This window comes from Crotalus tigris, unplaced genomic scaffold (assembly GCF_016545835.1).
Source record: "Crotalus tigris isolate CLP2741 ecotype Arizona unplaced genomic scaffold, ASM1654583v1 scf7180000023598.3388751, whole genome shotgun sequence".
NCBI classification, from domain to species: domain Eukaryota; kingdom Metazoa; phylum Chordata; class Lepidosauria; order Squamata; family Viperidae; genus Crotalus; species Crotalus tigris.
The window spans coordinates 3,125,707-3,139,756 of NW_024100068.1; the positions used below are offsets into that span (position 1 = coordinate 3,125,707).

Consider the following 14,050-nt stretch of genomic DNA (forward strand, 5'->3'; position numbering starts at 1 on the left):
GTAAATTGGTTGCATTTTTTTTTGGTTTATATCACTATCTTTCTTCATATAATTCTCCAAAATAAATTATAACTTTCAGATTTTGCTGGCTTTTCTTATCTAACTAAATTGATTATTTTCCTCCTCATAGTATTTAGACATAACTTTGTGGAGGAGAGCTTTCTTCCTCCACTTGCTTGGAAATGTGGTTAGGAAAGAATGATAAAAGAAGAATGTGTTTTTCTTTTCCTGAGAGAAGTAAGTTGATTTCTGGTTTCTACAGGGACATGCCTTTATAATTTTTTTGACAATAATGCAGAAATTATTCGCCATTACATCTTTTGGGTTTTTTTTTTTTTAGCTTCCCACTGTAATTTATCACTGTTGACATTTCCAGGTGGTCTCTGTCCAAGAAATCAGAAAGTCCGGTAGCACTTTTTCCAGCTAAGAGCTTTTATTCAAAGGCATAAGCTTTTGTGAACTGCAGCTCACTTCACCAGATGTATTTTTTGCCACCATGGACTAATGTAGCTCTTCTCCTTCTGTATCTAGCCAAATAGTAGCACAGCTTGACTTTTTGTATCTTCCAAGTCAGGTGCTGCTATCTGCTGAAATTTCTTTTTCAAATTAAAGTGTGTGAGAACCTCTCTGAACTTTTTGCTTGTCCTTTTTGTAGGGATACATTATACATGTCCCTAATGAACTGTTGAGGGAAATCTTCAAAGTCTGCATTCCATGGGTTCTAGCTTCATCTCTCTATCATTACACAGTCTGATGGTGGCCAGTGAACCAAACATATAATCATGGGAAAAAGAATCAGTACACCCCACTATTTTTTTTAACTTTTTCTCTATATTTCAAATGTACATATGTGATTTTCATTTCAACAATATTGATATATGGGGATATAACAAATATCAGGCACCATTTATCTTAATTTAAATAAACATAAATGCAGATTTCACATGTATGAAAAGTGAGTATACTTCAACATATATCACTACCTCTAGTACCTAAAGTTAGAATCAGGACAAATGAGCCATAGTATCAGGTTTGGTGAAAATCAAAGATAGCATTTCACCAAAAAGACCTTGATACCAATGGCAAAATAGGGTGGTGGAAATGTTATAGTTTGGGGCTGCTTTGTTGCAACAGGGCCTGGGCATCTCACCACTATGAATTCTTCATTGTACCAGAGGGTGTTTGAGGATAATGTGAATCCATCTGTTAATTAAAGTTCAAGATGACAGCCTAAGTATTCCAACCAATCCATCAAAGAATACCTGAAAAAAGAAAAAGAAATAGAGGCTCTGGAATTATCAAGTCACAGCCCATATCTAAATCCCATATCTAAATCCCCCAGAAGCTGTGGGGTGACTTGAAATGGGCTGTGCATGCAAGAAACCCCTCAAACTTTGCATAGCTGAAAACATTCTGCACGGACAAGTGGGAAAAATCCCTTCCAGTCAATGCCAGTGACTGGTAGAGATTTATAAGAACTATAAATCCTTCCATTCCCCAACATTCTGTCCGAACTGAGGATGCTCCTTGGATGAGAAGCAAAACACCTTCAAGAAAAATAAAATCCAGTTGTCTTTTGAAAAAGCACCTTTGGGAAACCTACTTGAGATTATTTCTGCCAAAAGGAATAATACTCAGTTCCAAAGATACTTAATTTTTCCACAGAAGAAAATGAAATATGTTATTTTTGGGTAAATAAAGATTAGCAAAATTGATTTTTATAATTCTTTTATTCAGCTACATCACATTTATCTTTATATACTATATGATAATATACTACTACTACTAATAATAATATAATAATTTAAATTGCCTGACTCCCAACAACTCTGGCCAAGTCACAACAATTAAACAAACAAACAAAAAAATGCCATAAAATCAAAGTGGCAAATGTGATTGAGTGAAGGGTCTTAGTTTCCCGTTAGGAAGACTTGGGCGAAGAGCCAGGTTTTGCAGCTTCTATTAATATTGATATGTCTTACAGTTGTTAAAAAGGATGGATGGGGGACCTTACATAAGGTCTTGTTTTTCACATGGCTATACTTCCCTGGGAGAGCATTTCATAGCCACATAGGAAAAAAGCCTTCTCTTTGCCAGATAATCAACTTTGGGGAATAAGTGCAGTTTCAAAAGGTCCTCTCCTGCTGATCTAAGTAACTGGACAGGCTCATGGTGGGAGAAAAAAAATCTTCAAATAATCATGTCCTAAACTATTTAGGCCTTTAAAATTCATCCCCAGCAGTTCAAATTATGCCCAATAGCTGACTTAACATCCCATGGAGATTTTTCAGAATCAACAACATATATGTTTTTTACCAACTAAAATATATAGAAGCATTTTTACAGGTAGTCAGGCACTAGTCCAAGGTAGTTTGTAACCAAGATGTGGATATCTGTTCCCAAGTCCAGCCAACTCAGGAGTTGGCACAGATACGCTCCCTAATATAGCTACTACCTACAAATCCAGTAATAGCTGGGATTCAAGGAATTGATGCTCTTTTAGGGAGAATGTAACCATATTTAAAACTTGTGTCTAATGCTGACGTTGTTGACACACTAGCAGAATCTTGTTTTAAATGCATTAATGTATTATATTAATTTTAAAATACTTTAAAATATTTTTCCTATAGGGATGTTTTGAATTTGATTAAAATCAAATACTTCTGGAAGGTATACTCCCAATTTCTTAAAAAAAGCAAAAAAACCAAAAAAACAAAAAAACCTTTTCTCAGATCTTTCTTTTTCAAAGGACTATAGATTTGATTTGATGTGTCTCTGTTATAGTTGGAATGTAAAGCATTTACCCAGAGGATATTTGGAGGGCTGAGTTTGTGCTCAACAAAAGGCTTAATTGGATCAGTTTAATCAAGAGAAGAGTTGCATGATTTAAAAGACTCTGAATTTTGCCTATGTTTAAAAATAGATCAAACTGCTTTATAATAACTTTATTAATAAAAATAATAAAAGCTGACTAAAAACAGAAAATATAATATGAAAATAGAAATGAAGCAGTGCTTCTTTAGATAATGTAAATATGCATTGCTTTCAATTTATCTGATTTATAATGATATCTCACAAGTAATTTAGTTGTTTGGTTTTTGTATTTATATTCCTCCAGGAATTCAAAGTGATATACATAGCAATCCCTTCCAATTTTATCCTCCTATGTACTAGGTTAGCTGCCCTGAATTAACCCACTTCTGCATAGTTTTTTTTTTTTTAAGGTCATCTCAATGGTTCTTTACATTTAGGAGAATTTTGAATCTGTGTCTCCTTCTAATCCAGGGTATGGATGAACAATGTATAACTTTCAGATGATGATGGATTTCATGATCACTCATGTTTCACTATATTAATAAAGTCTGATGTGTTGTCTGTCTCACTATTTAGCCTTTACTGACTGTCAAAGATATATTCAGTACTTGTGGGATTCTGTGGGTCATTATGGAGGAAATATTGTACAAAGAGGATTCATGCTGTCCTTTATTTCTTCCAGATTTGTTGTAGCCTATTCTAAACCAAGGTTGTCAGTATTGCAGACATTTCAATCATACTACACATTAAAATAGTTTTAACTTTTCAAATGCTCTTGAGAGCTGGCTAGCTGTCTGTTTAACTCCCTGATTCCACTTGCTCCATGCAATATTCAGTTTATAGCTGTACCATTCCCCAACTGTGATCTGGCATGCTCAAATAGTACTTACACAGTATTTAGTCATCTGTTCAAAGGGTAGGAGAAATGGGAAAACTTGACTATTATTGCCTGAAAGTTGAGTCCATTCAGTAATTTAAAAATTGTATAACGGCCTAATTGTTAGGTGACACAAGTAGCAAATAGCTGATTAACTTTTTCTATCTGAGATTTATGAGTTGTAATCCAGCACATCTAGGAGGCATTAGATTGGAATAGGTTTCGTTTAACCCATTTAGTCTGAATTGTTTTGGCTCTCAGAAACACTTCAAGAAATTTAGCTACAGAATAATTAATGGAATGCATGTTCTGTTCTGAATGTAAAAAGATTTTCAGAAGGTTCATTGCTCTAATTAACACAGGCTTTTGGTAGTTTTGTGAGGCTAACGTCTTTATAGACTCAAGGTAGCAAATATTATTATTTAAGGATGACTATGACATTTGTCAGATCAGGGAAAAGTAGTTTAGAACAAGAATGTTGATACTTGGAATTCAGAATATAAGTAGTCCTTGACTTACAACAGTTCATTAAGTGACCGTTCAAAATTACAACAGGACTGAAAAAAGTGACATGACTCTTTTCACACTTTCAACTGTTGCAGCATGTTGGAATGCTTGACAACTGACTCACATTCATGACGGTTGCAATGTCCTGGGATCATGTGATCCCTTTTTGTGAGCTTCTGACAAGCAAATTAAATGGGGAAGCCAGATTCACTTAATAACTGTGTTACTAATTTAACAACTGCAGTGATTCACATAACAACTATGGCAAGAAAGATTGTAAAATGGGACAAAATTCATTTAACAGCTATTTCTCTTAGCAACAGAAATGTTAGGCTCAGGTCATAAGTTGAGGGCTACTTGTACAAATGTAGTACTTTTTATATTTTTATTATTTAAGATTTTCTAATCCCACCTTTTTATTTTTTATAAATAAAAGTGTGGCAAACATATCAATATTCTTTCTTCCTCCTATTTTAGCCCTTCTATTTTACTCCCTTCAACTATATTCTACAGGTAGGTATCATCAGCAGGAGAGTCCTTCAAGTTTTTGGGTTCTATAATCTGTCTGAATTTGAAATGGACACTTAACATTATTAAAAAGTTACAACAAAAAATGTTCTTGCGTCAACTCAGGAAGTTCAGGAATTATTGAGTCTGTAATTTGTACTTCTATAACTCTGGTTTGGTACAGCAGCCAAACAGGACAGATACAGACTCTTAACACTCAAGAATGCAGAAAAAACAATTGCAACCATCCTGCCTTCAATAGAAGACCTGTCTATTGCACAGGTCAGAAGGAGGGCTGAGAAGATATCCATAGACCCCTCACATCCTGACATAAGCTGTTTCAACTCCTTGCCTTGGGATGGCGCAATAGGGTATTGTATGTAAAGACAACTAGAAACGGACAGTTTTTTCCCTCATTCCATCACTCTGTGAATACCTAATTCTTGCAGTTCTGTCTACTGTGTATGTATATTAACCCAAATATTCAGGCTGTAGTAGTATTATTTATACTTTTTATTGTCTTCTTTCCCTTTTATTAGTATTATTATGATTTGTTTCGCAGTCAGCCAGATTGCAGTGTTGTTGTTGTTGTTGTTTGTCAACACTGCTAATATTGAATATTCTTGCTTTGACAATATATGCAGAACTGTCTGGTATTTTTAGAGTTAAATCAGGTGACAGTGAAAGGGGAGGAGAATATAAGGAAAGCCCGGGAAAAAGAAACGGAAGTAAATCTTTGCCCTCCAAGTTAATTGGAAGATGTGAATCATGACCCCAAAATAGGGGAGGGGAAATGCCTGGAATGTTATGTGCAAAGGAAGGGAAATTCAGATCTTAGCATCCACCATGCCGTGCTGACATCTCTGTAATACTAATAAAGGCTTTTTAGGTTAAAAAAATGCCTGAAAGTTCTTTGAAGTGTTTCATTAATCAGACACATGACAGTTATTATTATTCTCTGTTGCTTATAAGTACACTGAGTACTTTTGTACTGGAAACAAATTCCTTGTGTTATCTAATCATGTTTGGCCAAATAAAATATTCCAATTCCAATTTTCTGCACAACAAGTCTGTGAGGTAGGTTGGGGTGAGAAAGAGTGATTACTCCAAATCATCTAGATGTCTTTCATGATATTCAGAGTGTGTTATTTGGTTTTATCTGTGTATGTCTTTTAGACCACAGGAAAAAGATTAAAGTTCATTGAACAGATGAAGCTATACTTTTTCCTGAGAGCTTAAAAGCTAGAAAGTTTTGTTGTTTAATGTAATTTGAATTATTAATATCATCATATAATTATTCTTTGGCACACAGTCTAGCCCACGGGTCAGCAACCCGCAGCTCCGGAGCTGCATGCGGCTCTTTCAGCCGTCTCCTGCGGCTCCCAGCCACATGCAGTGCCCCCCCCAAATAAATAGGACTAAAAAAGTTAAACCAATCAATTCAAACTTCTCACAAAAGAATTTTGAATCGATGGGTTCAACTTCTTTGGTTTGTGGGACACTTTCGCCATGAGCTCGACATAGACGGGAGGGGGGGAAGACAGCTCTGGAGGGAGACAGCCCTGTAGCCAGAAGCTGGCAGTCCGAGCGGAGCAGCACAGAAGACCTACCGGTCAGTGTGGAAAGCTCCAGTTTTGCCGGTGAACAAGACACTGGGCAGCACGAACTGAGCATGGTCTTGATAAGCAACAAGCCAAGGCCCGTGTCCCTCCTGCTGCCACTTAGTTCATGCTGCCAAGTGTCTGCCTGCCTGCCTGCCTGCCTGCCTGCTTTCCTGCCTGCTTGCTTGCAGGCCTCCGTGCTCCTTCCCTGAAACGTGCAATTGCTCAGAGCCCATCCCAAAAGGTGCTGCTTCCCTGGTAGGAGCTGAGTTTGCAAGCCTCACTGGCAAGCCAGGAAAACCGAAGGTCCTCCTGCTGCGGAGCTGCAGTACCTGGCCCTGGGCTGATGGGGAGGGGGGTGGGGGGTATCCGGGGCCTAAAAAGTCCTCCAGGATGGGCTCGGGGCCGGCCGCAGGAGAAGGGGAGGTGAGCAAAACCCCGAAATCCTTTGCGTTCGTTTGCAAAGAAGCAGTGAAAGCCAATCCAGCTGGTCGTCGGGGTGCAGAACTGGGCTACGGACACCAGGCCTTGCTCACCGGCAACGCTGGAGCCTCCCACACCAACCAGTAGGTCTTCTGTGCCGCTCTGTTGGGACCGCCGGCTTCTGGCTGCATGGCTGCCTCCCTCCGGAGCTGTCTTTCCCCCCACGGGCCATGTGCCACCGGCGTCTTCTCTTTGCAAACGAATGCGAAAGGTTTCGGGGTTTCGCCCGCCCGCCCAGGTGGAGACCAGAGTTGGCGGCTCTAACGTCCTTCTGTCGTTGGCTGCAATCCTATCCACCTGTTTTGTCCAACCGATTGTAAGCCAATCGCTGCCTGGTTCTGAATTAATAGCTTGGGGGGGGGGGTGCCAAGCCCACTGAACTGTGTGATCCCAATGACCGAGCTGACTTCACAGGAGTCTCCATTGGATTGGAACTTTCCTGTCCGATTGAGATCAGTTTAGGCAGGGCCGTTCTTAGCGTGGGGTTCACATGTTAGTGGGGCTGACTCTAATTCTCTGGCAAGAGTGCCGCGCTCCGGCCTTCCTCCAAAGCGCTGTCCTCAGAAGGGTAGTCCAAGGCACCACTTTCAGCTGGCTCCTTTGGCATGGCCCCAATTCTGCTCCGGGGGAATGATGGTGGGGCGGAGTGGGGCAGCGCTGCCTATGTCAGTCACGTGGAGGAAGGGCTGTGTAAACACCATCAGATGGCTCCGTAGTTGCCACCGCTACCGCCAGGGGAGATGAGCAGGCTGTTTCTCCCGCGGTCGCCTTCTCGCCACTGTGGAAGATAGTCTGGTTCGCGCCTTTGGGGGCCTCAGCCTCCAGCAGCCCCGCTGTGCCCAAGGCAAGCCCCCCTGCTCGCCGCTTCAGCAAAGGGGGGAGAGCAGTCTTTTCTGAGGGGAGGAGAAACCAGGATGGCAGAACCGTCTATACCAGAGCTGGATGGGAGCAGGGCCGGGAGCAGGGAGCAGGTTCCACTCTTACATATGTACGCATGTGCACATTTTGCGGCTCCCAGTTTTTTCTTTTGTGAGGGAAACAGGTCCAAGTGGCTCTTTCACCATTTTAGGTTGCTGACTCCTGGTCTAGCCTATATTATTTAACTTTGGCTACTCACAAGTACACAGATTTTTTTTTTTTACAGTTTAGTGCCTCAGCTAAAATAAATGTAGATGTATAAAAAAAATTGTTGGGTTCCCCAAAGAATATGAATATCACATAATAGTTCTTTTAGCATTTTTAGGAAAAGATCATTGTGTAGAGTACTTAGTACTCTGGAGAGCTGCACTTCCTTCCTGACTCCAGTGAAATGTAATGACTGATGCACAATAGTAATATAGTACCCTTGTCATTCCGTAAGGTCAGTTAGCATGTCAGGCTAAACCATAAGCCTGGGCTGGTGATAAATATGTTCATATGCTCCTACAATCTCTACCGGCTAGCTGATTATATGAGTTTAATATGAATGTGGGGATCTTCCAGCTTAGAAATTAAAGATTAAGTCAGGCTGCGTATTGTAGGTACACACAAAATCAAAATCCAATGTTTTCATGTCATGCTTGGCTAAGTGAGCCATGGATAGCCAAGAGCCATACCCTCTTGTTCTCACTGCTTATTCTTAACTTCAGAGGCAAACAGAATTTCATTGGTTCAAGAAGCAGTTCAGGAAGCCCATAAGTGCCCAATAAAGATAGTTCTGTCATGAAGGAGTAATTCTTTAATGTTTCGTTCTCCTTAGAAGAATTGAAGAATTTATTATATTCTGTGTTCTTGGAAGGAAGTAATGAGAATTGTGTTGCTATTAACAACTGCACTCCACAGTGGAGTTATAAATTGAATTGTATAACCATGGAATACAGTATAGCTCTCCATTAAATACTTCCAATAGAAAAAAAAAATCTACTGTCTCCTGAGTCATATTACCTTCATTGTTGAACTACTCTTAGCACTAGGAATTTTTCCTGATTCTCCACCCAAAATTTACTTTCTTCAATTGAGACATATTGCTGCTTGACCTCTGGAGCAACTCTGAACAATTCTGCCCCTCCTACAGGGCAGCCCTTTAGATACCTGAAGCTAGCTAAATTGTCTCCCTGCATTTTTCTCTTATCCTGGGTAAACATTCTAGGCTCTATCAAATGGTTGCTTTACTCTAGATCAGTGTTTCTCAACCTTGACAATTTTAAGGCATGTGGACTTCAACTCCCAGATGCTAGAAACTGGGCCACACAAACAAGCGAAGCCCTATCCGCGGGATGAAGGTAGCATGCGAAACCATGCCTTCTATGGTCTGTGGAAAAACCTCTCTCCACGGAACCGGTCCTTGGTGCCCAAAAGGTTGGGGGCCGCTGCTCTAGACATTCTCTAGTTTGTCAGAGTCTTCCTAAAACACATCCAGAACTGGATGCAATATTCTAACTCTAGTCTGACCAATGCAGAATAAAGAGAAGTAATGTTTGTTCTTGATCTTAGGCCTGTGTAGGATGGGGGGGGGGGGAGAAAGGCACATAATTGGACATCAACTAGCAGTCAGAAGACATGAAGGAAAGGGAAAGTAATAGGAAGATGGATATAGGCCAAGGAAAATGTATCATTGATTGTCTCTTAGAAGGGGCAGTAATTTACCTTTCTTCAAGAAAAACATTGGATAACAAACATAGATGCATAGATTTGTGATGATTGACAAGATAGAACAACTGCCGCTTGCTTAAGTATAGACTCTGAAAATTAAGAATTGAGGAAATATATTAACTAAATTGCCTGAATGGTGACACATTTGAAAAAGTTGAGGGCATAGATGCAGAACTGAACAATCTGAGGCTTAACAAACACCTAGTCCAGTGGTGGCGAACCTATGGCACACGTGCCAGAGGCGGCACTCAGAGCCCTCTCTGTGGGCACGCGCACCTTGCCCTGGAGATGGCAACCATCGCTCTTCAACCAGCCGCTCACTAACTTGCCGAAGTCCCATGTGGCCGGATGCATCCCACTCCCTGGATCTCGCCCAACCCTGCCCAGCCCCCACAGGCATTCCTCCCACAAACAAGATTGAGGTGACCACGCCCACCTTGGCCACACTCACCCAGTCTGCCATGACCAACACAGCCATGCTCACCCAGTGGGCCAGGTCCACCTGGCACCCGGCGATAAGTGGGTTTTGGGTTGCAGTTTGGGCACTCGGTCTCTAAAAGGTTCGCCATCACTGTCTTACCAGAGTTCACCTCAGCCTATTTTTTCCCATCCGGACTCCAGCACCTTACAAAATATGAGATCATGATTTCCATAACATTGCTTGCTCAGCCTGGCATTTTGATTTACCTAGCTCTCTGGTAAAGATCTAATGCTGGGAAAGGAGGAAGGAAATAGAAGACGAAGACAACCAGCAGCAAGATGGATGGACTTAGTTACAATGGTGATGGTTAGCTATTGGGTGACCTGAAAGAATAGGTTAGGGATAAATATTCCTGGAGAAAACCTATCTGTGTGGTTGCTAGGAGTTGAAAATGACTTGTAGTGTAATCCACATCCCTTCCATTTAGGAAACTTGAAGATTTCACTAGATTTTAAATGACTGGTTAAATTACTGATTTTTAAAGATATGTATTAGTATTGTAGTCATTACTAACTATCTCTTGTACTTTGAGTTGAAAGACAGAATTTAAATCAAATAAATAGTTTTGTTTTAACTTTAACTTGGGTTGTAGACATTTCATCTTAGAGGAATTTTATTGACTACTTCTCTGTAGATAAGGTTGCAAGCCTTTTTCCTAAAGTAAGGCAAAATAAAAATTCAAATTTTGTCTTCCTTTCTTTTGAAGACAGTTGATCTTGCCATTAATTTTGTTGCATAAAATTGATTCTAAAAGTTTGAGGTAAATAATGTGTGATGAGATAAAAAAAAATCTAGAATATCTTGGGTATCAATTAGAATAATCAATTTCTTCAATGTTATAGTTTAAAAGGCCAAGCCTTCAAGAAGCAGGAATGGGGAGGAAAGGAAGAAGAAGAAAAAACAATCTTGGGGCATCATTGTTTAAAGTTATAATTCTTATCTTGGAATGGTTGCTGATAAATAATAACTAAGAGAACCAAATCAAAGCAGAATTCTCTCTAATCAGGCATTATGGTGGAATCTGGAATTGAAGTTGAGGGCTGGAGTGAAAAGACCAGATAACCTTGACTTGCTGATAGGAGGAAGCCTCTGAAATCAGATTCTCTCTAAACCAGGGGTTCTCAACCTGGGCAACTTTAAGACTTGTGGACTTCAACTCCCAGAATTCCTCAGCCAGCTTTGCTGGCTGAGGAATTCTGGGAGTTGAAGTCCACAAGTCTTAAAGTTGCCCAGGTTGAGAACCCCTGCTCTAAACTGTGCAGTGCTTATCTAGTAGTTTCTGTAGTGAGTGCATTAGTCTATCAAGGTTCCTGGCAATAGCAATAAAGGTACTACTCTGATCAACTCTTTGTGTTGTTCCTGGATCCTTGTGCCTGAGAGGCACAATGAAAAATGGTATTGCTCCTCTTCTCTCCTTTTAACATTATAATATTGATATTTTTATTTTATTGATTTTTTTTTTTAAAAATCATTATTGATCAGCTACTTGGAAACACCATTGGTTCAGTGATACAGCTGTAAAACACCGCCTTTAAGACTTCTTAATAGTTTTTATTCTCGTTTGTCCTCATTTTCTTTGCAGATTTGTTCTTGTAGTTAAGAAAAAGCACAATGGAATTCTACGAGTCTCCCTATTTTATCGTCCTAGTACCTTCTGTTGTGATTGCTGTCATCTTCCTCTTTTTTTGGCTTTTTATGAAAGAAACACTATATGATGAAGCCCTTGCCAAACAAAAGAGGGACCAAAAGCTTTTGCCTAGTAAGACTGATAAAAAGAAAGCAGAGAAGAAGAAGAGCAAGAAAAAAGAGGCGCAGAATGGGAATCTCCACGAATCTGACTCGGAGAGTAGTCCACGGGACTTCCGACTGACAGATGCTTTGGGGTCAGAGGAGGAACACATTGTCCCTCTCCCATTGAATGTGACAGAGGCCCCCAGCAGTCTCCGGGAGCGCAAGAAGAAGGAGAAGAAACATAAGGGCAACTCAGAGGAACTTATGCCAAAAGAATTGGAGACTTCTAAGTCTGCAGGAAAAAAAGTGGACCCCGTACCTGTAACAAAACAGCCCACCCCACCTTCGGATTCAGCTGGGTCCAAAAAAAAATCTGGACAAAAAAAGCAGAAAAATGGAATAGGTATGACTGTGTTACTATTTGGAGTTTTTTTTGGGGGGGGGCAGGGAATAAGGGGATGGCAATATATTTTCATTGTGTAGAAGAGCAAGTCACACCACCACTACAGAATAAGAGTCATTGGCTGCAGGCTTACAGATTAAATGACAAGGCCCCAAAGGAAAGGGAATGGGAAAGCAACAATGAAATTAAGCACGTTCAGGCACCAGTTTCTAATGTTATCTGTTATGATGATCAACTGGAATCAAAGTGAGGTGCACACAGTTCAAAGACAAGTCTTGACTGTCTTTCAAGGCACAGCCTGGCAATTACTGGATGTGGCTGTGATTTGTCTTGAAGTTGCTAGCCTTGAAAATAAAGCTTTGCTGGAACCTGCTGGCAGCTCCCTAGTCTTTCTTGACAGATAGATCTAAAATTGGCTGTAAGTGATGTTTCACACTTGCTTGGTTTAAAATATTAAGCAATCCAGGCATAGCATATTTCCTTTATACTTCATAAAGAGGCTTGAATTCAGAGGATTATAGAGAATCTTTTTTTAAAACCATTGCTGAATTCTTAAGTCAGAATCAGCAAGATTTGTTTCTTTATCTCTGTATTCCATATGCAATACATATACTTTCCTTCTATCCAGTTACAGTAAATCAAAGAAGAAGTTAGGAAAAACTATTGGATATTTAGTGTACATAAAATGTGCAAATGTCTCCTTATCCTTTCTTCAGACCACGTCCATAATATATTATCCCCCATAGACAAGATGTTATATTTTTTGTGCAATGCATTTTAGCAAGAAAACTTTATGCCACTGTGAGAAAGACAGATAGATGAATCTTAAGACTTAAACACTACATAGACCATGCAAATGAGGAAGAACACATTATTTCTAATGATGATGATGACCTTGGAGGTCATCTAGTCCAACTCCCTGCTCAGGCAGGAAACCCTATACCATTTCAGACAAATGGATGTCCAGTCTCTTCTTAAAAATTTCTAGTATTAGAGCATTCACAGCTTCTAGAGGCAGATTGTTCCACTGATTAATTGTTCTCACTGTCAGAAAGTTTCTCCTTAGTTCTAGGTTGCTTCTCTCCTTGATTAGTTTCCACCTGTTGCTTCTTGTCCTGCCTTCAGGTGCTTTGGAAAATAGCTTGACTCCCTCTTCTTTGTGACAGCCCCTGAGATATTGGAACACTGTTATCATGTCCCCCCTCGTCCTTCTCTTCATTAAACTAGACATACCCAATTCCAGCAACTGTTCTTTATATATGTTTTAGCCTCCAGTCCCCTAATCATCTTTGTTGCTTTTCTCCATACTCTAATAAACTAATTATTTCTTCTTTTTCTTTTTCTATTAATAAAGAAATAATTTCAAAATAGAATGTGACACATGGATTAAAGAGTTCCTAGTAACAACTTTATATGTAAAGCTTAACCTTGGCACACAAAATTTCATTCACTGTTTTCTGTCAGCAGTTTAAACTTTAGGTTGTTTTGATCTTGCTAGAATGGCGCTTGATCTACCGAATGAAGCTTTGAAAAGAGAAATATTTGCCACTGTTGCAAATATTTTGTTAGCCTATATAAACTTTCCAGCTATACAGAAAATATCTTAGATTCAGATGTGGTCATGTGATTTACATTCAGATGCTTGACAATTATGATGATTGCTATGTCCCAGGATCATGTAATCACTTTTTGCCACCTTTTAACAGCAAAGTCAATGGGGAGGCCAGATTCATTTAACAATTGTGTTACTAATTTAACAGCTGCAATGATTCACTTAACAACTGTGGCAAGAAAAATTGTAAAATGGGGCAAAACTCACTTAATAAATTTCTCACTTAGCAACATAAATTTTGGGCTCAATTGTGGTCGTAAGTCGAGGACTACTTTTATCACATAATATATATGAATTTAAGTGTTCCATGCAACTTGTACATAGCTGTACATGTACCTGTTGTATGTATGTGCATGTGTATATAAATGTATAGCATACATGCATACCTACAAACATGTATGGA

The 14,050-nt window shown here is 39.6% G+C and overlaps 1 protein-coding gene across 8 annotated transcripts in view; it reads left to right on the forward strand.

Annotated features, from left to right (window-relative positions):
- KTN1 (kinectin 1) overlaps nt 1–14,050 on the forward strand; it is an 86,225-nt gene that overhangs the window by 11,807 nt on the left and 60,368 nt on the right. For 4 of the 8 annotated variants that reach the window (XM_039319552.1, XM_039319548.1, XM_039319544.1 and 1 more), the window contains exon 2: nt 11,484–12,035. In XM_039319552.1, the coding sequence (XP_039175486.1) occupies nt 11,513–12,035 (523 nt within the window). In that variant the 5' untranslated portion in view covers nt 11,484–11,512. Of the gene's footprint in view, nt 1–11,483; nt 12,036–14,050 lie in introns of those variants that run through there. The other 4 variants (XM_039319550.1, XM_039319551.1, XM_039319549.1 and 1 more) reach the window with 1 other exon arrangement.